General features: G+C 48.4%; 2 protein-coding genes across 2 annotated transcripts; one reads left to right on the top strand and one right to left on the bottom strand.

The window, feature by feature from the left end:
* Positions 1–8,643: 8,643 nt before the first annotated feature.
* CCDC87 (coiled-coil domain containing 87) lies at positions 8,644–11,295 on the bottom strand. Its single transcript, XM_055315153.1, has one exon. It carries the CDS (start codon positions 11,263–11,265, stop codon positions 8,644–8,646), a length of 2,622 nt encoding a protein of 873 aa, XP_055171128.1. The 5' UTR covers positions 11,266–11,295.
* Positions 11,296–11,426: 131 nt separating this feature from the next.
* On the top strand, positions 11,427–22,564 carry CCS (copper chaperone for superoxide dismutase). Its single transcript, XM_055310595.1, has 8 exons — positions 11,427–11,568; positions 11,907–11,979; positions 17,121–17,258; positions 17,476–17,653; positions 18,187–18,247; positions 21,869–21,946; positions 22,024–22,127; positions 22,244–22,564. Exons 1-8 carry the CDS (start codon positions 11,530–11,532, stop codon positions 22,395–22,397), a joined length of 825 nt encoding a protein of 274 aa, XP_055166570.1. The 5' UTR covers positions 11,427–11,529; the 3' UTR covers positions 22,398–22,564.
* Positions 22,565–23,341: the final 777 nt, after the last annotated feature.

The raw sequence follows: 23,341 nt of genomic DNA, 5'->3' as shown, positions 1-23,341 counted from the left end.
GCAGGCTCCCTGCAGGGAGCCTGATGCGGGACTCAATCCCAGGACCCCGGGGATCATGACCTGAGCCAAAGGCAGATGCTCAATCACTGAGCCATGCAGGTGCCCCTAGAGCCTGTGTTCTTGCACTGAATCATGCTATCTACCCTGGAACCCAACTATGGGTGCCTCTCTGCATCTCTAAAGCAGGGACTGATGTTGATGTGACAGGGGTTGTTGTGAAGAACAAAAGAGTTCATGCCTGTAACACCAGAACAGAGCCTGGCATGTAATAAACCTTTCAAAACATTAATTGTTGTTTTGTGACTCCCTCACACTTTTGTAACTTTTTTTTTAGATTTATTTATTTGAGAGAGAGAGAGAGAGCATTCACAAGCAGAGGAAGGGGCAGAAGGGGAAGGAGAAGCAAGCTCCCTGTTAATCAGGGAGCCTGACACCGGGCTCCATCCCAGGACCCTGGGATCATGACCTGAGTCAAAGATAGAAGCTTAGGGACACCTGGGTGGCTCAGCAGTTGAGTGTCTGCCTTTGGCTCAGAGCGTGGTCCCGGTCCCGGGATCGAGTCCCATGTTGGGCTCCCTGCAGGGATCCTGCTTCTCTCTCTGTCTGTGTCTCTGCCTCTCTCTGTGTGTCTTTCATGAATAAATAAATAAAATCTAAAAAAAAAAAAAAAAGACAGAAGCTTAACTGACTGAGCCACCCAGGTGCCCTTGTGAGCAGCTTTTATTGACTTGTTTACAGAGACGGAGAAGGTCAAGCTGGAGTGGACCTTGGAGATAATCCACAACCACCCTTTCAGTTGACATGTAAACCAAGAGAAGGGATCTGCCGATGTTCTGAAATAGCAGACCTAGAAATAAGGTGCAGGTCACTGCCTTCAAGGAAGCTTGGCTATGCAAAAAGAGTATGAGCCCTAAATTTAGGGGATCCTTGTGAGCATTAAAGGAGAGGATTATGGGAAACTCCCTACCTGGCACAGTGACTTATCCAGCACATAGTTGATACTCAGTAAGGTTGGTTTTTCTTCTTCCCTCAAACACCAGTACTCTAATCTTTTCACAGAGTTCCGAGGTAAGAGCTGACATAAATTAGGAGACTAGAGAACAGCAGGGAGGGGAGGCACAGTGGGTAGTGGGGACCTCTGGACAGCCAATAGGTACTAGGCCCTGGCAGAGGTAAGTGGGCACCAATGTCAAAAAGAACCTTCTGGTGTCTCGTTCTCCCCCCACTCCCTCATGTAGTAACAGAAGGACACAGGCTCTGGAGTCATCCAATCTTTACCAGTTTTTTTTTTGTTACAACTTTATTGAGATATAATTCACATACCATACGAGTCATCCACTTAAAGTATATAACTTGGGCCATGTGGGTGGCTTAGTTGGATAAATATCTGCCTTCTGCTCAGGTCATCATCCCGAGTCAGGCTCCCTGCTCAGCAGGGAACCTGCTTGCCCTTTCCCTCTGCCCTTTACCCTCACTCATGCTCTCTTTCTTTTGCTCTGCTCTCTCTCTCAAATAAATAAAATCTTTGGGGTGCCTGGGTAGCTCAGTCAGTTAAGCATCTTTCTTAGACTCAGGTCATGGTCCCAGGGTCCTGATTGAGCCCCACATCGAGCTCCCTGCTCAGCGTGCTTCTCCCTCTCCTGCTCCCCCTGCTTGTGCTCTCTCTTTCTCTGTCAAATAAATAAATAAAATATTTTAAAAAGTATATAATTCAATGGTTTTTAGGATATTCTCAGAATTTTGCAACCATCATCACAATCCATTTTAGAACATTTCCATCATTCCAAAATTAGCCCATTAGTAGTCATTCCCCACTTTGTCTTCCCCTAGCCCTCAGCAACTACTAATCTACTTTTTCTCTCTATGAATTTGCTCATTCTGGATATTTCATGTAAGTGGAATTATACAATATGTGTCCTTTTGTGCCTGGCTCCTTTTGCTGATCATCATGTCTTCCAGGTTCATCCATTATATAGTATGTATCAGTTGCCATGGCTTTTTATTGCTGAATAGCATTTGATTGCATGGAGACACTCCATTATGGATAATGCTGCCATGAACATTCATGTGCAAATTTTTGTGCAGACGTATATTTTCATTTCCCTTGGGTGTATCCCTACAAGTTGGAATTGCTGGGTCATGTGATAACTCCGTGTTTAACAGTTTGGGGAACTGCCAGATAATTTTCCACAGCGACTGCCCAGCTTTACATTCCCACCTGCAGTGTATGAGGGTTCCAGTTTCTTCACATCTTTGTCAACACTTGTTGTCTCTTTATTATTGTAGCCATCCTGTTTGTGAAATAGTTTCTCTCTCTTTTTAAATTTTTAATTAAAAAATTTTTTAAAAAAGGATTTTATTTATTCATGAGAGACACACAGAGAGAGGCAGAGACATAGGTAGAGGGAGAAGCAGGCTTCTCACAGGGAGCCCAATGCAGGACTTGGTCCCAGGACCCTGGAATCACGCCCTGAGCCAAAGGCAGATGCTCAACCGCTGAGCCACCCAGGCGTCTGGTGAAATGGTTTCTCATTGTAATTTTGATTTGCATTTCTCAAATGAATAATGACACTGAACATCATTTTATGTGTTTATTGGCCACTTGTATCTCTTCTTTGGAGAAATTTTCTCAAACTGCTTTACCTATTTAAAACTTGGGTTGTCAGGCAGCCCCGGTGGCACAGCGGTTTAGCGCCACCTGCAGCCCAGGGCGTGATCCGGGAGACCCTGGATTGAGTCCCATGTCGGGCTCCCTCCTTGGAGCCTGCTTCTCCCTCTGCCTGTGTCTCTGCCCCCCTCTCTCTCTGTCTCTATGAATGAATAAATAAAATCTTAAAAAAGAAAAACTTGGGGATCCCTGGGTGGCGCAGCGGTTTAGCGCCTGCCTTTGGCCCAGGGCGCGATCCTGGAGACCCTGGATCGAATCCCACGTCGGGCTCCCGGTGCATGGAGCCTGCTTCTCCCTCTGCCTGTGTCTCTGCCTCTCTCTCTCTCTCTCTCTCTGTGTGTGTGTGTGTGTGTGACTATCATAAATAAATAAAAATTTAAAAAAAATTAAAAAAAAGAAAAACTTGGGTTGTCTATTTATTATTGAGTTGTAAGAGGTTTTTTTTTTTTAAGATTTATTTACTTATTTTTATTTATGATAGAGAGAGAAAGAGGCAGAGACACAGGCAGAGGGAGAAGCAGGCTCCATGCCGGGAGCCCCCGACGTGGGACTCCATCCCGGGACTCTGGGATCGTGCCCTGGGCCAAAGGCAGGCGCCAAAACTCTGAGCCACCCAGGGATCCCATTTGTTGTTTTTTTAAATATATTCTAGATACAATTCCTTTAGCAGGTGTGTAATTTGCAAATATTCCCTATTCTGTAAGTTTTGTTTCACTCATCACCCCATCTTACCCTAATTACCTCCCAAGGCCCCACCTCCAAATATGAGCACATTGAGGGTTAGAGCTTCAATATGAGTCTGAAGAGAACATAAACATTTAATTTACAGCAATGTCTAACTCAGTGGTATTAGGTATTAAGTGAACTTCGTATTTAGTAATTAATAGCTTTTTTAAAAAGTGCAGCCTTGGTAAAATTTTAGATCAATCATTTTTCTAGACATTTTAGGTCCCAGATTGATACTTTCAGTCTAAAATAGCCTAGAAAGTTACAGTTTGGGGTGTGAGGAGCTACAGAAGACATATGTGGATAAGCACACTATTTAAAGAGGATTCCTATGTTTAGCAAAATTTCTGTCAGTGTATGAAAAAAATATTTGCCTCTGGATCTCCACTCAGATGCCCGAAGGCACCTCAAACTTAACCTTTTGAGGGCTCAACTCATCATCTTCCCTCACTCTTGTCCCACCCCACTCCCACAAAACCCTCCATCCTCCCATTTCAAGAAGGGCTCCACCAGAGGCCCAAGCTAGAAACATTTAACTGACTTGAGCCACCCAGGATCCCACCTGTCTATATTGTTTTTGCGGTATCATGGAGCAGATGGTCAGGGGGCATTTGCTGAGGAATACATGACTTCCCACCACCTACACAATAAAGCCCAAACTCCACCTGGCCCTGCCTCCCCCTCCAGCCTCACTCTTTTCTAGGAACTTTAAAGGCTGTTAATACCAATGTTCTTGTGCTTCCTCCACATACATCACGCTTATGATCCATACTTTTGTTCATTCTAGACTTAGAAAGTTCTCTTCTCCTTTGCTACCATGTGCCTGACAACTCCTGCTCGACTTTATAGAAACTAGATCCTGTGTAGGTGTGGCTCTCCCTTACCACTATTCTCCCAGCTTTGTTGAATGCCCTTTTTGTGGGATCCCACTGTGCCCTTTACGTGCTACATCATTGAAATTATCTTCCCCACTAAGCTTTAAACTCCTCAGCAACGGGACTGGGACTCTCTGTTTTCCTTCCATTTCCTACCTCCCTCCACAGACAGAGCACCGGCCCTTGGGAGAGGCTCAGGCAAAGTGCTCTAGATCTGAAAGAATAATGCCAAGAGCCTCAGAGTCACTTCTGGAATCAAGGTGGCTGAGAGCCTGATTTCCTCAGGGCACAGGCAATAATGAAAGTAAAAAATTTGATCATATATGGCTTCATCCTGCAGGCCTTAACTGGGCAGACTTGTTTTCTGTATTTTATGATAAGAAACAGTACAGTGGTTAAGAGCGTGTACTTCAGAGTCACACCACTGGGTCTGAATTCAGACTACCATGTTCCTAGTTGTGTGACCTTGGGCAAGTCATATAACCACTCTGTGCCTCGGTGTCCTCATCTGGACCTTGAAATGATAGTCATACCTATCTCATTGCATTACCATGAGGATTAAGTGAATTACTGTGTGTAAAGTGTTTAGAACTGAGTCTAGTGCTTAATAATTACTACATGGATATTAGCTAATCTTATTTAAATTGGCTTTTTTTTTTAAAGATTTATTTATCCATTTTGGAGAGAGAGCACAGCAAGGAGGGTCAAAGGGAAAGGAGAGAATCCCAAACAGACTCCCTGCTGACCTCAGAGCCCAGTGCAGGGCTTGATCCCACAACCATGAGATCATGACTGGAGCTAAAATCAAGACTTGGGGGGATCCCTGGGTGGCTCAGCGGTTTGGCATCTGCCTTTGGCCCAGGGCGTGGTCCTGGAGTCCCAGGATCGAGTCCCAAGTCCCGCATCAGGCTCCCTGCAGGGGCCTGCTTCTCCCTCTACCTGTGTCTCTGCCTCTCTCTCTCTCTCTGTCTCTCATGAGTAAATAAATAAAATCGTTAAAAAAAAAAATCAAGATTTAGATGCTTAACCAACTGAGTCACCCAGGTGCCCTTCTTTCTTTTTTTAAGTAGACTCCATGCACAGCGTGGAGCCCTTTAAACTGCCTTTTAAAATAAACTTTAGGGCAGCCCCGGTGGCGCAGCGGTTTAGTGCTGCCTGCAGCCCAGGGCCTGATCCTGGAGACCCGGGATCCAGTCCCACATCGGGCTCCCTGCGTGGAGCCTGCTTCTCCCTCTGCCTCTCTCTCGCTCGCTCTGTGTCTCTCATGAGTTAATAAAATAAAATCTTTAAAAAAAAAAATAAAAAATAAAATAAACTTTAACAGCAAGTCAACATGAAGGAAAGTGTTTGGTAAATGACAGGACAAGGAAAAGGTGGACCAAACGCCCAAAGCCTCAGGACCAAGAGGGGTGGGGCTGTAGGCTTAGCGGAAACACCTGCGCTCAAATCTGGTCCCCAGCAACACCTGTAGTCTTCAGCCCTTGGTTTCAGCTCTCAGCTTCTCAGCTTCCCAGTGTGGCCAGATCACCCAAGAGCCAATCTGTCTATCCAGAACATAGATGATCAATTTTTTTCTTTTAAGCTGTAGTTTTACCTCTAGCCTTATCCTTGACATTTTATAAACAGATATTACTGATAAAACAACCCTTCCCCCACTTCTACTGCCCTTGCCCCAGCAACTGCCCAGTTCCCTGATCCAACATGTCCCCCAGCCCCTGCCATCCTTACGACTGCCTTTGTCCTCATGTCTGCCCCTTTTCTGCTTCAAACAAACCAAAAATACAAATAGGGACTTGAGACACTTTCTGGGGTTTCGTGGTGTCAGAACTATTTTCATAATATTGCTAAGACATTATTTGCCTTTTCTACCCTTACTCTTTCCTTAGTAGTTTTCCAGAGGCTACATGACCTCTGATATTGTCACAGATGTATGCAGAAACAGGTAGGAGAATCCAGCTCTTTCTCATTAAGCCAGACATTTAAAACATTTGCAAAACAGTAAAACTGCTTCACTATGTTTTTTGTTTTGGAAGAGTTACATCTCATAAAAATACATTATTTCTGTTTATAGCGAGATTAATGTTAATTTAGATAATAAATATATATTTAAATATGCAAATGATGAGCCATCCTTTTAATGTAACAAAGAGATGAGATTTTTCAGCTTTCATGGGCTTGGTCCCTGCTGCTGCCTGGGCAGCAAAAGGACTGCAGCAAATCATCCCAGCCAAATTGAAAGTATTTATATGTCTGATGGCTCTGGCAGGCACAAAACTAAAATGTCTACAAAAGTCCTCAGAAATTTAGATAATTTTCATCCCATTAGCCTAGAGTCCAGTTTCCCTAGAGGGAGGTAATATAATAATACCTTCTCTTGCTTTGCAAGATTGGTGTGAGGCTTAAATGAAATAACACCCTGGGGTGCCTAAGTGGCTCAGTTGGTTAAGCATCCAACTCTTGATTTCAGCTCAGGTCATGATCCCAGGGTCCTGGGATCAAGCCCTACGTTGGGCTCCATATTGAGTGTGTAATCTGCTTGTGATTATCTTTGTCTCTGCCTCCACTCACGCTCACTCTCTCAGATAAGATCTTTTAAAACAGTGAAATAATATCCTTAAAGCACCTGAGCATAACACTTGGCAAAAGGTTCTCAGCACAGATGAGTTTGCCAGAATGGAGTCACTAGCCTCTGGCTGCATGGAGGCTTGGCAAGGAGCAAGGACCCCCACTGCAGCCAGACAGCTAGGGCCAAGGATTTGAAGTTCCCAGACCTGAGTTTAAGTTGGGAATCCACCACTTCAGGAGCAAGTTATATTCAACTGATTCTCACCTGAATGAATGTGAAAAGCACTTTATAGGCGATGCCTGGGTAGTTCAGCAGTTGAGCATCTGCCTTCAGCTTGGGGGATGATACTGGAGTCTTGGGATAGAGTCCCGCAACAGGCTCCCTGCATGAAGCCTGTTTCTCCCTCTGCCTGGGTCTCTGCCTCTCTCTCTCTCTCTCTCTCTCTGTCCCTCATGAATAAATAAAATCTTAAAAAAAAAGCACTTTATAAACTTCACCTCTCCCCCTGGCTCTGCCCCACCCGCACTGTCCACCTTGCTTTTCTGGAACACTCCAGGCACCTGCCTTCCATAGGGCTTTATAGCAGGTGTCAAGGAAGGAATCCCCAGTGTCCACGGGTCTTGCTTCTTTCCTCCATCAAGCCTTTGCTCAAACCTTCCCTTCTCAGAGAGGCCTGCACTGACCATCCTAATTAAAACAATATCCCTCAGCCTGTTTCCTTTCCCTATTCTTTTTGTCTGCAGTACTTATTACCTTCTAACATTTTATTATTCAGCATGCTTAGGTACTATGTCTATGGTTTATGGTCTGTTTCTCCTGAGTAATGAAAATGTTTATGAGGGGTAGAGATCTTTGTTTTGTTCAGTGATATAAATCAAACATAATTCACGTAGTAGGTGTTCAATTAAGTATTTGCTGAATTAGGGAATGGAAAATACACAAGAACTGGTGACAATTGCTTCCCCCAGGGAGAGGAACTGGGATGTGTGAGGTAGAGATGGGAAGAAGACTTCCTTTTCAGTATATATCCTTGTATTCTTTGTACCATGTGCTTATGTTAACTCGTAAAAATATAATACAAATTTTTAGCTCTACCAACAGGATCCAAGAAGTGGAAGTGAGAGCCTGGACCTAACCCCTTCATCTTATGATGGTCCAGGTACAGAGCAGTTAGGTAATTTGTCTGAGGTTACAAAGCCAGGATTTAAATCCGTATCTCCTAACTCCAGAGCCTTAGCTTTTTTTTTTTTTTTTTTTTTTTTTTTTTTTTTTTTTTTTTTTTTAATGAGAGAGAGAGAGAGACAGAGACACAGAGACGCAGGCAGAGGGAGCAGGCTCCATGCAGGGAGCCCGATGCGGGACTTGATCCTGGGACCTCAGGACCATGCCCTGGGCCGAAGGCAGGCGCTAAACCGCTGAGCCACCCAGGTGTCCCTAGAGCCTTAGCTCTTAAGCATCATGCCATAGAACCTCTTGATTTGGGACTCTAATCAGCCAGTTTAAATGTAGTTGATAAATGCTAAACTGAGGTGTTTCAAAGGTGAAGGTTTGCCTCTGACATTTCCCATTACAATAAACTCCTACAGATGGTCTCAGTTTTTTGGATGTATGAGATTTTGGTTACATTGTGCATGGCTTGAAATAAATGGCAATATTGGGCTTCTGGGCTTGGAGATTCTTTTATGAGAACTTTACAGTCAAAATAAAGTATTAATCTTAGTCGTTGGTAGTTGGAGGCACAATGTTCCTGAATCCTGCAATCCCAGATAATTTGTCTTCTAAAGTAGTCAAGAGGTCTGAAGGATCTGCTAGGTGTTTGGGGGTGAGGGAGGGATTTGAGGGCACAGAGTAATAGGAGTATTCCCAGGAGTTATTGAAGGCTGGATGCTGAGCTTCTTGAACAGCCCTGGCTGGTGGGAGGCCTTCTGACCCTGTGTCAGGTGGTAGACCCGTTGCTGCTGCTGTAGCCAGTACAGCATCTCCACCTTGTCATGCTTCATCTTATCCAGGTATCGCCGCCCCTTGAAGGTCACTGGCTCACCAAAGATTAATTCAATTTCCTTCAGGAGGGAAACCAAAGGAGCCTGCACCAGATTGATCTTCCTGTGTAGACGGTTGCGGAACTGATTCTCCTCCAGGAAGCTACCCAGGCCCATGTTAGTCTTTTGGAAGAAGCGGTTGGGGTCAGAGGCTTGTCGCTCAAACAATTCTAGTCTCCCCAGCAACATTTCCCGCAGCTGAATGGGCTTCAGGACTTGCTCCCAGGCACTCACTAATGAAGGCAGCTGACTCAGACGGGCATTGGAGCTGTACTTGATGACCATGTCTAGCCGGTCCTTGTCAGGGACCTCAAGCATGGACCACAAGTGCTCCAGACGCTTCTGCAGGTTCAGGATTTTGTAAGGTTCTCCCAGGAGGCTAGTCCTCTTAATTCCTAGCCTGTGCCTTAGCACTGTGTTCCAATCCCACTCTCCTGGCACAAAGTCTGGCTCTTCATCTTCCAGCAAGGGAGGTGGGTATTGAATCTTTAGGGACTCTCTGACAGGGCCTATGGCCTCCCCAGGACCTTCCTCTTCATACATTTGGAAGATGACATGGAGAAAATCTGTCTCCTGGTTGGTGAGGTACTTGAAATAGTCACCCACAGACAGGGTGGTTTTCCACCAGTTCATCCATGAGGCTTTGTTTGACCACTTCTCCCAGCCTTTGTTTGCTTGGAGTGATGTGAGGGAGATTATCTTCTCAGAGGAGGGCTGTAAAATGTTTGTTCTCTGGGAATAAAATCCTGCTAACTTGGGATTGATGACGCAATACTGTTTTTCTTGATGTAGAAAGGCTGAGGACAGGAAGGTCGACCAGTCTTTATTGGCTGCAGGCTCAACCAGGGGCCCCTGGTCAAAAGAGAAGTGGTCAGGAGAGACACGGCTCATCAGTTCCTTGTAGACCTCACTGATGTTATTGCCAACAAAGCAACCAATATCCATTTCCTCGATAAGTTTGGGTTCTAGTTCACCAGCCAGGTGGTTGTATAGGACTCCAGCCCCATCAACATGGAAGGAATCCAAAAAGTTTCTCTCAGAGACCTGCACAGCAGCTGCCTGAACCACAGCCTGATTCTTTAGCTTCAAACTAACAGTCACTGGCTGTGGTTGAAGTGGAATGGATTTGAGGCATTGGGGGCCCCACTGCCCAGTGGCTTCTTCCTCTTCAAGGCTTTTTAACGTTCTCTGCAGTTCCTGCATGTGATGTGCTGCAGCTGGGCGGCGGGTCAGGGCTCCCAGGAGCAGGGGCAGGCCCGAATCCAATGGTAAGTATTGAGTCCTCTCCAATTTCATGTTCTTTATCATCTGCTTCAGGTCTTCATCTACCATGTCCCCTGCCAGCTCTGTTTTGCTTCCTGGAACCAGAACCAACGGGGTTATGGGGCGAGAGGGGAGTGGAGGAAGGCCCAGCTCATCTGCCAGCTTCCAGCCCTCACGTAGGGAGGGCATGGATTGGCTTCTCTGTTGTTGGGAGTAGAAGGGCAAGTGGGAAGAGGTGGAGGGAGCCTGGCTGGCGGGAGTCACAGAGTATTTGGGCAGTGACACAATCTGTGTGGAACTGAAGTCGCTTTCTCTCTTCTTCTGCATGGAGGACGGCCACTGGAGAGGGTTTTTCCTCTTCAGCTGGGGGATAGACTTCACTTCCTTCACTGGATCCAGTTCAGGCTCATTGAGAAACTCCCGTGGGCGGCTAAGTTGGATGAGGTAGTTTAGGTTGAGGTTGCAGCTTGGTGCTTGGGCGAAGCTGGTGCTGTGAAGCCATTGAAAAGGGAAAAGCTTGAAAGCCCCAGTAGGGCCTACTGGGCGCAGCTTATGCATGCCACCGTGGGCCTGTTCTATCTTCAGCAGGGTGAGGAAGTCGGCAAACAGGGAACGGTAGACCTCAGGACTGGTAAGAAAGATTGTGCAGTCCCTGGCGAGGCCGGCGGTCAAACGCGTGAGTGTGGCTGACTCAGTGAAGACTCCGCTGGTGGTGGACATGGTCTTCAGGAGGTGCAGGTATCGTAAGAAGAGCTGCTCGCTGCTGAGCAGTACGTATACCTGGAGCCGCTTCCGCAGTCTCTGGTTGTCCAAATGGCTCAGACTAGGTTCAGTGGGAGGCTCCTGCCAGCTGCACTTTAACTCGTTCAGGATGACCTCAATGAAACGGAGTCGGCCTTTGGTAGGCACGCGCACCGACAGCCCACTGTTGGCCAGCCGCTTGGCCACTTGACGGCACAGCGACGCCACCGTCAGCCGTGAGACTGGCAACGGCAACAGCATCGGGACCTCCGGCGGGAGGGGCTTCTGAGATTCTGGGCACGTCGCCTTGCGGGGGAAGAGCGACAGCGGACACAGCAACCGGTGGTAAAACCGCTGGAGGTCGGGTTCCGGTTTGCTGGGCTCCATCTTAGCGCGGCGCGGCAGGGCTGAGTCAAAGAAGCCAAGAGGTTACTAAGGCAACCAGGCGCGGGATGGTCCGAGTGCGCCTGCGCAGCCAGTACCTCTCAAAGAGTGACGTAAGAGGGGAGGGCCTGACGGGCGCGCGCACCAGGAGGCTGAGCAAAGTGTGGCTTCCGAGGCTCCGCCTCCCCGCGACCGAGTTAGGGGTTTGCCCCACACTACCTCAGCGCCGCGGCAGTTCAGGTCCTCGGGCCGGTGACGGGGTCCGGGATGGCTTCGGACTCCGAGGACCGCGGGACCGCCTGCACGGTGAGGGTCGAGGCCTCCTGTGGGAGCCTCTCTGGGCAGAGAGCCTCGGCCCCTAGGATGATTGTTAACGCAGGAAAAAGGGAAGGAGTAGGCACCTGGGGCGGGGCCTGGGGCCTCCGCGGGAAAGGGTGCGAGATTAGCAGAGTCCTTGGCGTTAACTTTGGGGAGTTGGAGGATTGGACCTGGAACGATCACGACTGATAATTAGGGCACTTGAGAATGGGTCATGTGAGAGAGAGAGATTTGCCCTCTCCAGGCTTTTTGGGGTGGTCATAGGGGGTCACGCAAGGTAGGGGGTCCCCTCGACTCTCATCAGCCTGTCCCTGCCGGCCTTGCAGCTGGAGTTCACAGTGCAGATGACCTGTCAGAGCTGCGTGGACGCGGTGCGCACGTCCCTGCAAGGGGTGGCAGGTAAGAGCCAAAAACTTGTGCAGTCTGGAAGCCTCTAGAAGGAGCGGCAAATCTCTTAGAACAACACCACTCTCATTTACAGATGTAGAAATTGAAACCCAGAGATAGAAAGGAATGTCCTCAGAGTCACACAGGGACCCAGAGGCAGGGTCTAGATGTCAAGCCTGCCTTGCCAGCGCTCTCTAACAGGCTCTGACACACTGGGACCTCTCCGGCACCCAGGGAGTGAGGAGCTAGGCTGAGTATAGAAAGCCCCACCTACAGAGGGAGTTCCCGGATAGCAAGCAGCTTTTGCTTGCGAAACAGCATAATCTTGACAAAGCAAACAGCAGCCCTGGCCATGTTCCATCCTAGGCAGCTCCCAATTCTTATAAGCCAGCTAACTGGTCTGGAGGTGACCTTGCACAATCAGAAATAACTGAGAAGGCAGAACTACCAGCATGGCACTGGGAATTGGCCTCCTTTGATTCCGTTAAATATTTGTCCAGGCCTTCAGCAGGTATGGACTATAGACTGAGGGCTTTTTAGGGAGAAGGGTTCACAGGTGTTTCAGACACAGTCCCTGCCCTCAGGTGACGATGAGCATGCAAGCATTGCTCATGGAAGAGCAGTTCTTGAAGGATATGAGATGAGATAGGTTCTAAGCTGGGACAGTGGTGGCACTTGTCCCGTACAAGGGAGCAGTAGTGGATAAGGGTATGTGCCCTAGAGTCAGACTGCATTGAAATCCCTTCTTTGCCACTTAATGGTGCTTAGATTTCTCTCTCTCTCTCTCTCTCTCTCTCTCTCTCTTTGGTGCTTAGATTTCATGCATGTTGCTATTTTTTGCCTTTTTCTTCAGTGTTTAAATGGGCATGATAATGGAAGCTACTCTGGAGGATTGTCATGAAGCGTGAGTGGGTTAATATGTGTGTAAAGCACTTTAGAAACTTCTTTGGCATGTAGTGAGAGCTCACTAAATTTTAGAAATTATGAGGCAGGACTATAGGTAGCAGTCTGGGCAGAGGCATTTGGGGACAGATATTGAAGCAGAGAGAGAGAGACAGAGATTTGCCCTCTCCAGGAGGCCTGGGACTTTGGGGAAGAGGGTTCCTACTCTTCTAGGAATAAATGGGAGGAGCTCCCAGCCCAAGGCCAACTTCGTTGAACTCTTTTTTTTTTTTTTTTAATTTATTTATGATAGTCACAGAGAGAGAGAGAGGCAGAGACACAGGAAGAGGGAGAAGCAGGCTCCATGCACCGGGAGCCCGACGTGGGATTCGATCCCGGGTCTCCAGGATCGCGCCCTGGGCCAAAGGCAGGCGCTAAACCGCTGCGCCACCCAGGGATCCCCTAATGTGATCTTTATTTATTTTTATTTTTTTTTAAAGATTTTATTTATTAATTCATAGAGACACACAGAGAGAGAGAGAGGCAGAGACACAGGCAGAGGGAGGAGCAGGCTCCATGCAGGGAGCCCGACGTGGGACTCGATCCCAGGTCTCCAGGATCACGCCCCAGGCTGCAGGCAGCCCTAAGCTGCTGCGCCACTGGGGCTGCCCCCCTAATGTGATTTTTAAAATCATACCTTAGATTATATCACTGCCCTGCTCATTTAAGGTTTTAATAACCCTCTGAAGTAGGTAGTATTATTTCCATTTACAGATGAGGTAACTGAATAGAAAACTCAACAGAAAGATTGAGTAACTTGTCTAAGGCTATACAGCTTGTATGTGACAGACTCTGTGACAGACTCATGATTTCAACTCCAGAGTCCACACTATACATTGTGCCTTTTCCCAGTGGCCTCCCATTGCATTAAAATTAAAATGCAGATTCTTTCCCTTTGGGCTTTGTTTGCCTAGTCTCCGCTTATAGCTTCCTCTCTTACTATTCTGTTTACTCCCTGCTTTAGTCACACTGGCCTTCTCTTAGAACATGTCAGTGCTGTTCCCTCTGCTGGAATGCCCTTACCTTACATTCAGGTCTTTGCTTAGAAGCTCAGAGAGACCTTCTTTGACCAGCCTACGTGGGGGCCCCATTTGTTTCCTAACCCTATTTCATCGATCACACCTTTCGGTATTTGAACTTTTTTTTTTCCTTTTTAAAGATTTTATTTATTTGTTCATGAGAGACAGACAGAGAGGCAGAGACATAGGCAGAGGGAGAAGCCGGCTCTTCTGGGGAGCCTGAACCCGGGATCATGACCTGAGCCAAAGGCAGATGCTCAACCACTGAGCCACCCAGGTGCCCCTTTGAACCTCTCTTGTGTGTGTATTTGACTTTTGTATTTCTACATCAGAGTATATACTATTTCATAGGGCAGAGATGTTGCCTGACTTGTCTACTCTGCTTCCACTGCCTGGAACATGGCATGTGATGGGTACTTAGTGTATGCTTGTTAAATGAGGTGAGCAAGCAAAGTTTCTCATACTGCGTGGTTCACTAGGCCTTGGGAGCCCCTGAAAATCAGCCTTGGGGGTTCAAGCTTACTTTCTTGGGGCAAAGGGACTGAGTGTCAGTTTCTGGGTTGGACAGGCTGCCTTCCAAACTTTGTGACCTCAAGCCAGGTGTGTCACCCTCTCACCTCATTTCCTCACCTGCCAGATGAGAACCATATCATCACCCTGATGTGTGTAAGGCAGAGCACAGCTCTTGGCATCTCCTGGAGGGTCGGACCAACAAGAGTTCCCCCATCATCCTCCCTTTACCCTTTTTGCAGCCACCAACATCCAGAGGTATCCCTACGTTGACCCAGAGCTCCCAATGCTCCATAGGTTGCCTGGTGGCTCAAGATAAAATTTTGTGTGAAGTGAGGACTGGTTGGATAACATGGAGGGTTTTCGTCTCACAGAATCACTCTGTACTTGCCGGAGAGGGGCTATGTGTGTTCATCTGATGTCTTACAAATTCTGCCCCTCCCCCAACAGTATCACTGCTGCTGCAGGGGATCTGAAGAAACAAGCCTGTGGAAGCTTTTGTAACCATATACCAGATATTCCTGTCTTTCAGATGCCACCTGCCCCTAATAGCATTTCCCAGTTTTGCCTTGTTTTAAGCCAGAAGAAATCCGAACCTTTCCCATACCTTGGGGATTGTTATTCCAGTCTCTGCCTGGTGGTTAATCCAGGCATAGTCTGGCTCCTCTGTTGCTCTACAGGGTAAAGCCCAAGGGAGCCATGGGCAGTCTAGAAGGCAAAGGTAAGACCATTTCATGCTGTTGACATGGTGCCCTATAGAACGGAACACTACACTGACTGTTGGTGATGCCTTCATCTTTGGTTTCCCTCCCCCGTATTCTTTTTTTTTTTTTAAGATTTATTTATTCATTCATGAGAGACACAGAGAGACAGAGAGTCAGAGACACAGGCAGAGGGAGAAGCAGGCTCTTTGCAGGAGCCCAATGTGGGACTTGATCCCGGATCTCCCAGGATCAGGCCCTGGGCTGAAGGCGGCGCTAAACTGCTGAGCCACGGGGGCATCCCAAATGCATGCTGGGCATGGAAGAGGCCAGGGTCATGGAGGAGGCCAGGGTCAGGAAAAGCACTGGTCCTTGTGCTCAGGGAGCTAGCAGGCTTGATGGCCCTCAAAGGTGAGCATGTGTCAAAATCATCCTGCCGTCTGTGTGCACACAGGTTGACATCGGGGATTTGGAGGGCAATTGAGACATGTAACTTTTGAACCTGACCTTTGCGGAGCACACGGGGCCCCTGCACTCACAGAGGGTTGTCATTATTACAGCATGAGTTACTCGGGGAAGAGGAAGCTTCTATAGGAGGGCACAGGAGGGGTCCCAACCAGCCTGGAGGGTAGGGGCTGCTTTTCAGGGTGAGCAGGGTCTGGGTAGGCTCCAGAGCTAGGCTGCCTGAGATGATTTCCAGTTCCACAGTTTACTACACTGTGCCTTTGAGCAAGGTTCTTAAATCTCTCTCTGCCTCAATTTTCTCATCTGTAATATAGGGACAGTAGTACCCACCTCACAGGTTTACTTGGGTGTCTAATGAGCTAATATGGGTAAAGTGCAAAAAAGCCCGCAGTGCATGTGCAGATGTTAGCTCTCAAGATGATGGGGATAGCTCACCCCTCCCTGTTTTGGATGTGGGTAACAGCATTATTGGCATATAATTCAAATATAAAATATATTCACTTTAAGTGTATAATTCAGTGGTGGTTAAAATGTTCAGAGTTGTGCAGCCATCGCCCCTATCACTTGTACATTTCAGCCCCTCACCTGTGTTGGACATTGCATCCACAAAGGCATCATGTAATATGTGGTCTTTTGTGAGTGGCACTCACTTAAAATCATATTTTCAGAGTGCTTCCCTGTGGTAGCATTATGAGCAGTTCATTCCCTATCTTTTTATGGCTGAGAAATAATGGATACACATTTTCTTTATCCTTTTATCAGTTGAATTTGGGTTATTTCACCTTTTGGCTATCATGAATAATGGACTGTTTTATTTTTTTTAAAGACTTTATTTATTTGACAGAGAAAGATAGCATAAGCAGGGGGAACAGGAGAGGGAGAGAGAGAAGCAGGCTCCCCGCTGAGCAGGGAGCCCAATGTGGGGCTCAATTCCAGGACCCTGGGATCATGACCTGAGCCAAGACGCTTCACTGACTGAGCCACCCAGGCGCCCCAATAATGGACTATTCATTGATGGCCCACTTTTTTTTTTAATTTTTTTTATTTATTTATGATAGTCATACAGAGAGAGAGAGAGAGGCAAAGACATAGGCAGAGGGAGAAGCAGGCTCCATGCACCGGGAGCCCGACGTGGGATTCGATCCCGGGTCTCCAGGATCGCGCCCTGGGCCAAAGGCAGGCGCCAAACCGCTGCGCCACCCAGGGATCCCCCTGATGGCCCACTTTTATAAAAATATCTTAAAATAATTATCTATGTTTCTTAGTATGGGACATGATAAGGAAAAACAATAATCCTGGGGGTAAGGTGGTCTTCTCCTCCTTTTATTTATAAAGATACAGGCTCAGAGAGGTTGAGGGCCTCACACACCCAGAATGTGACTTCTGAGCTTGCCTCTAGCCACAGGAAGGTTGGCGAAGATGAGAATGGGAAATTAAACATTCTGTACCTCTCTTCTCTGCTCCCAGCACAGGGGTGTCAGCCCTCTGCTGCCTTTTCCCCTCTCTTTCCCTCCAGGCATCCAGAATGTGAAAGTGCAGTTGGAAAACCAGATGGTCCTGGTGCAGACAACCCTGCCCAGCCAAGAGGTGCAGGCCCTTCTGGAAAGCACAGGGCGGCAGGCAGTACTCAAGGGCATGGGCAGTGGCCTCCTGCGTGAGTAGCTACTCTGGTCCTGGCCCGGGCCTCTCTGGGAGGGAGGTGACCTGGAGCTGGTACACATCTAAACCATAGGATTTGGGGACTTGGGGTTTGAGTGGTTTTGGGGAAGGCATGAAAGTTATGCAGAGCTCTCTCCTTGCTCTTTCTGAGCTGATGAAGGTGTGGGGCTAGCTGAGATGGCGAGCCAGCCTGGGTATCTGATACCTTGCAGAGAATCTGGGAGCAGCAGTTGCCATTCTGGAGGGCCATGGTCCCGTGCAAGGGGTGGTGCGCTTCCTACAGCTGACCCCTGAACGCTGCCTCATCGAGGGGACTATCGATGGCCTGGAGCCTGGGCTGCATGGACTCCATGTCCATCAGTTTGGAGACCTCACCGGGAACTGCAACAGGTGAGTCATACGTAACTTCCCCTATGGCGTCTTCATCCCTGTGAAGATTCAGGCCACCTGCACACACTTTGATGCTTGGTCCTCATGGGTACTGTGATGCACATATATGTTGGCCCTGTCTATAGACGAGGAAACTGAGGCTTAGAGGGTTCAATGACTTGTCAGAGGCCCCAAGGCATATAAATGGTGGGGTGGGATTTGAACTCAAATCTGACCTTCATGCTCCTGCTCATAGCCACTTTATTGCCTCTGAGGTGGAAGCAACTCATAGACACAGAAGGGCTGGTCCCCGTGTCACAGTGTTTGTCGTGCTGTGATGCAGTTTGTTGCTTACTCATCTGTGTCTCCCCTGAAAGCTTATTGAGGGCAGGACCCACATCTGACTCTTCTTCATGCCCTTAACCTAAAGCCTGGCACAGAACGAGTCTGTTTGTTGAGTGAGTGAATGAAATAAATATAGTTAAAGTGAGAGAGTGGGTCGGCTGACCTAGGAGCCAGTGTCTTCCTGCCTACCTGCTACCTTTTCTTCTTAGCTGTGGGGACCACTTTAACCCTGATGGAGCATCTCACGGGGGCCCTAAGGACTCTGACCGGGTAAGTAACCATCTGGGTGAGGCTTAGGCTACTACAATAGGGCCCCAAGCCTCAGGCAGGGGAGGCCATTCCTAGGGCCTTAGCATGAGATTCCTTTTCAGTGAGGTCCTCTCGCTTTATTTTGTTCTGTTTAGAAACACTAACCCTTTCTGTGGTCATGGCCTGCCCCCTAGGGGCTCACAGTCCTGTGGGGAAGATCCCTGAGAACCCTGTGGTTGCAGGGCAGTGAGATGATCCTTGCAGGAGCCTGCAGGGAGCCCAGAGTAAGCAGTGACCCAGCCTGAGCCCAAGCACATGGGCAGCGGGAGAAAGCTTCCTGGAGAAGCTGAAGGTGTGGAAGTGGAAGATCTTATCTGAACTAAAAAGGCAGTTCCTGATGGTACAGCTCCTGGCCTGGAGTTTCACTTTTCACCAGAGAATTGTTTCCCTGTCAGCAGTGAGTTGCATGCTGCCTTGGTTTTTGCTTCTCTGAGTACTACTTGTTCTGTTACTTCACATTTTGCTGTACGGTGACTCAGTGCTTTCCTTAGGTAAACTTAGTTACTTTTAATGTTTTGATCCATCACAGAATGTTTCAAATGTTCCAAAGTACAGAAACTTGTCCCAAACTCCTGTGTCCCTATCACCCACTTTCTTTCTTTCTTTTTTGTTTTTTTTTTTAAGATTTTATTTATTTATTCATGAGAGACTCACAGAGAGAGAGGCATAGACACAGGCAGAGGGAGAAGCAGGCTCCATGCAGGGAGCCCGATGTGGGACTCGATCCAAGGTCTCCAGGATCAGACCCCGGGCTGAACCACTATCACCCACTTTCAACAGTGACCCAACTTATGGCCAATCCTGTCTCATCTATACCTCCTGCCTTTCTCTACTATTATTTTAAAGCAAATCAAGATAACATTTCATGTAATTAAGGTGGAGGGTTTTTTGACAAGAAATCCAGTATTGCCACAGAGAATGGAAAACCAGGACTTGTAGCCATAAGAGCAGGCTCATTTTAAAGTGGAGGCCAAATAAATGGTAGTAGAGTTCTGCTGGATTTTGGCCTGCAAGGTCTGGGGATTAAGGAAGGCCCTCATCGTCGTCGTCATTTTGTCATTGTCATCGTCTTCTTCTCCTCCTCCTCCTCCTCTTAAGATTTATTTATTTATTTGAGAGAGAGAGAGAGAATGAGCACAGGGGAGGGGCAGAGGGAGAGAGAGAATCTCCAGAAGACTCCCTGCTGGGCACCGAACCCATGACCCTGAGATCATGACCTGAGCCCCCAAAACCGAGAGTCGGATGCTGAACTGACTGAGCCACCCAGGCGCCCCTGTGGTACATGTTTCTTACTTCATGTGCCTGATTTTTTTAGACTTTTGGTAGCTCTGTCACATTGCCAATGGTCAGAAGTTTGACTCCTTTCCCTTCTCACCCTGGGAAGTTGGAGAAGGGTTTTTGTTGGGTCCCCTGTGCAGTGCTGTGTTTGTACTCAGTGTAGCAACAATTTATTGATATGCGTCAAATTACTCCAACCTTGGGGTTTTAAAACAACAGGAATTCATCATCTCAGTTTGCTCTGGAGCAGGAACCTGGATGCAGCATAGCTGGGGGCCCTTTGCTTAGGGTCACTGTAATCAAGGTGTTGGCTGGGGCTGCAGTCATCTCAAGGCTCATGTTGCGGTTGGCAGGCCTCAAGTCCTCTCTGGCTGTTGGCCAGGGACATCAGTCCTTTGGCACATGGGCCTCTTCATAGGGTGGCTCACAACATAGCAGCTAGTTTTCCCTCATAGCAAGTGCATGAGAGAGGGCATCTAAGACTGAGCCAAACTGTTCTCTTTTTGTAGCCTAGTCTTAGCAAGTGACACTAGGTCCAGCCCACCCTCAGTGGAGGAGCACACAAGGATGTAAATACCGGGAAGGTGCATCGTGGAGGCTGTTGTCCTCATGGAGCCCTGAAAGGTGCTGCACAGAAATTAAGCAGGTGAAGAACAGAGAGTGAGAATGTCAGGCACAGCAGAGAAAACTCCTTAGGCAGAGCCCCTGAGGCATGAACCAGCAGGGAGCATTCAGGAACTGGTAGCACTGTCTCTCTTATGCAGTAGAGATCAGAAAGGTAAGAGACTGCCTTGCCATCTGTGCCTTGGCCTGCTGTGGCCCAGGCCCCTCTCGGGGCAAGAAACTAGAAGGGGCTGGAGCCAGCTGCTCTACTGTCCCCAAGTCCTTGACAGAGGTAGAGGAAGACTTGAGTAACATCTGGACTGTCAAGGCCACCTGTGATGGCTGACAAGTTCCTTTGGGATTTCTCCATCTGCTTTTGCCCAGTTGGAAGTGAATTCAGTGTGGGGATTTACGCCAGAGCCTGGTTGTCCCTTTGCACATCTAAATAGTCTCCAAGCCGCCTTCTCTTCTCTTGCCTCCCCACCAGTCCTGCCTATTCATGCACTCTGCTAGAGGGATTGCTCCAAAGCACAGAGTAACCATGGGATGCCCCTGTCCACAGCCGTTTTTGGTTCCCCGGTGCCGGAGGGTATATAGGCCCAGCCCAGCCTCTTGGTGTGACATTCAGAGCCCTGCGGTCCAGTTCCATCTGTCTGAGTGCAGGGGAGGGAGTAGACCATGCTCCTGGGTCACTCCTCTGAGCCACACTGCCAGGCTGCTCACTCCCTCAGCACAGTCCTCAAGATGTTCCTCAAGGCTCAGTATCGCCTCCCCTGCCTTGATCTTTCTACCATAAAGGCTACCAATGCAGGGTAACAAAACGCCAGGTGTAAGCAACAGATTTCTCTCTGGAAAACAAGATAAAGTAGATGTGGCGCTTCTTGCCGCTTCTCAGCCCCATCACATAGGGGCATCACCCATGTGCATCAGCCCACACTGGTACAGGCACTTGTTTCTGCCTAAAATATCCAGAGACTATTTATTTGCACAGATGTGGGTCTCTGTGACATTCCAGTAAGATCCAGTCATCAGAAAACCTACTTACTGCTATACTTAGTGTGCGTTTCATAATCACTGGTCTGTTCTATGTCTATCTCCCCACCATGCTTCCAGCTCCTTGAGGGTGGAGACTGCATGTGCTCCCGACCCCCGTGCCAGTGGAGTAGGTCTGATGTACAAGATGCTCAGTAGATGTGTTAGGACATTTTGTATTACTTTAAAAGGGGGAAGAGAGAACAGAGGCCGAGCCAGCTTCTAGGGGATGGGACAGGTCCCTTGCTCCTTGTGTTTCTTTCTGTTCCTGGAGGCTAGGAGTCAGGGAGGGATGCTGGCTGCTTCCTGTGGTCAGGAAGCCAAGTCTAGCCAACTTAAGCCCAGGGGAATTGTAGACTGCCAAGGGCTTAGTGTCAACAAGAGGTTGGAGAACTGAGCTAGCTTCTGAGGCTGAGATGCAGGGAGGGCAATAGCCTTGAAAGGGAAATAGTCTGGTCAAGTGGGCATGATTTCCTAGGAAGGGTGTTGCTGTCCAGGATTTCAGTTCCTGGGCCCGTTCCTTGTGTCCTAGGCCATCCCTTTATCCTACTACACTGTACCCAGAGGAAGACATTGATATTTGGGGGAAGGGGAATTAGATCCTGGGAAGCTAGAAGTCAGCAGCTGTGTCTCATGTGGCCCTCTTCTCTCCCTTGGGTCTCATTGCAGCACCGTGGGGACCTGGGGAATGTCCATGCTGGCACTGATGGCCGAGCCATCTTCAGGATAGAGGATGAGCAGCTGAAGGTAAGCTGGAAAAAAAAAAAAAAGTGGGGACCTCTCCTAACAGATCTACTGTGTGAGGCTGTTTTCTGCCCTCATAGGTATGGGATGTGATTGGCCGAAGCCTGGTCATTGATGAAGGAGAAGATGATCTGGGCCTGGGTGGCCATCCCTTATCCAAGGTCACAGGAAACTCAGGAGAGAGGTACGTGATGCCACCTGCAGCAGGAGGCTCTCCTCTGCCAATGTGGTTCATGGGCAACTCCAGGGGAGCCCAAACCAGTGCCCAGAGCCCACTCCTGACCACACATTCTTCCTCAGGTTGGCCTGTGGCATCATCGCACGCTCTGCTGGCCTTTTCCAGAACCCTAAGCAGATCTGCTCCTGTGATGGCCTTACCATCTGGGAGGAGCGAGGCCGGCCCATTGCTGGTGAGGGACGAAAGGAGCCAGCCAAGCCCCCTGCCCACCTCTGAACATGGCCTCAGCTTCGAGTTTGTTCTTTCAGCTGAGCACTGTCTACTTCCAGAGAGAGGGGAGGAGGGCCCTGCTTGCCCAGTCCTAGGAGGACTTGGGTACAGGGTGTGAAGGTTGCTGTGATGTTCCCTTGCAAATTAAAGTTTTATTTTCCTACAGAACTTTGGGTTTTGTCCGTGTCCCAATGTCCCTCTATGGGCTTTGTGAACACAGGCCTTCTGCTTCTCCTGTTCTTGTGAGCCACCTTTTGGCTTTGGAGCCAAACAAAACTGGATTCAAATCTGTGTACCTACTGAGGGCAGCCTCCTCATCAAGGTCACAGGCAGGGACACAGCACTCATATCTCTGCCAGAGAAGATCCTGTTTTAGTTTCTCCCCGTGGTTGGACCTGTAATATGGGAATGTGGGAACTGCAGGTGGCCCTCTTCTCCCTGCCTTGTCAACTGAGTATCAGAAAACACCTGTCTGCTGAGAAGAGGGAAGAGGCAGATGCTCAGGGGGAATCTAAGAGTTGTTTGATAATGTCAGACGCCCCAGAGAGCCCACTCTGGGCCTTTCCTGTGGCTAGCCACTCCCTGACCTGGGGTTTAAGAGGCACTCCTTGATTTTCCTAGTGCATCCCCTCCTCCTGCTTTTAAAATTAATTTGGCTTTAGTTGATTTTTTTTCTTATTCATAATAATCTTAATTAATCTAATACGTAAAGTGTTCAGTGCAGGACTTGGCACACAGGAAGTTAAGGGAACAGTGGCTCTGCTTCTGAGGCCAAATGGGGCTCCTGGAGGCTGCCCAAGCTAAGCCCCCCTCTCCAGGGATGGCTGGTATCCAGGGACTAATGTGTGGGGCCAGGGATTCTGGGCCTCCCCACTTACCATTTTGTGCCCCCGTCCTGACCCTCTGTTGAACTTTGTTATGCTTGCTCATCCATGACAAAACTGCTTTTA

Source organism: Nyctereutes procyonoides, unplaced genomic scaffold (genome assembly GCF_905146905.1).
Source record: "Nyctereutes procyonoides isolate TBG_1078 unplaced genomic scaffold, NYPRO_anot_genome, whole genome shotgun sequence".
Taxonomy (NCBI): domain Eukaryota; kingdom Metazoa; phylum Chordata; class Mammalia; order Carnivora; family Canidae; genus Nyctereutes; species Nyctereutes procyonoides.
The sequence above is the reverse complement of the archived record's forward strand: the minus strand, read 5'-3'. Positions and strand labels throughout refer to the sequence as shown.

Coding starts and splice junctions, on each gene's coding strand:
- CCDC87 (XM_055315153.1), bottom strand. CDS start 11,265: ATGGAGCCCAGCAAACCGGAACCCGACCTCCAGCGGTTTTACCACCGG.
- CCS (XM_055310595.1), top strand. CDS start 11,530: ATGGCTTCGGACTCCGAGGACCGCGGGACCGCCTGCACG. Junction 18,248..21,868: donor GCCCTAAGGACTCTGACCGG/GTAAGTAACCAT, acceptor GTCTCATTGCAG/CACCGTGGGGACCTGGGGAA. Junction 22,128..22,243: donor ACAGGAAACTCAGGAGAGAG/GTACGTGATGCC, acceptor ATTCTTCCTCAG/GTTGGCCTGTGGCATCATCG.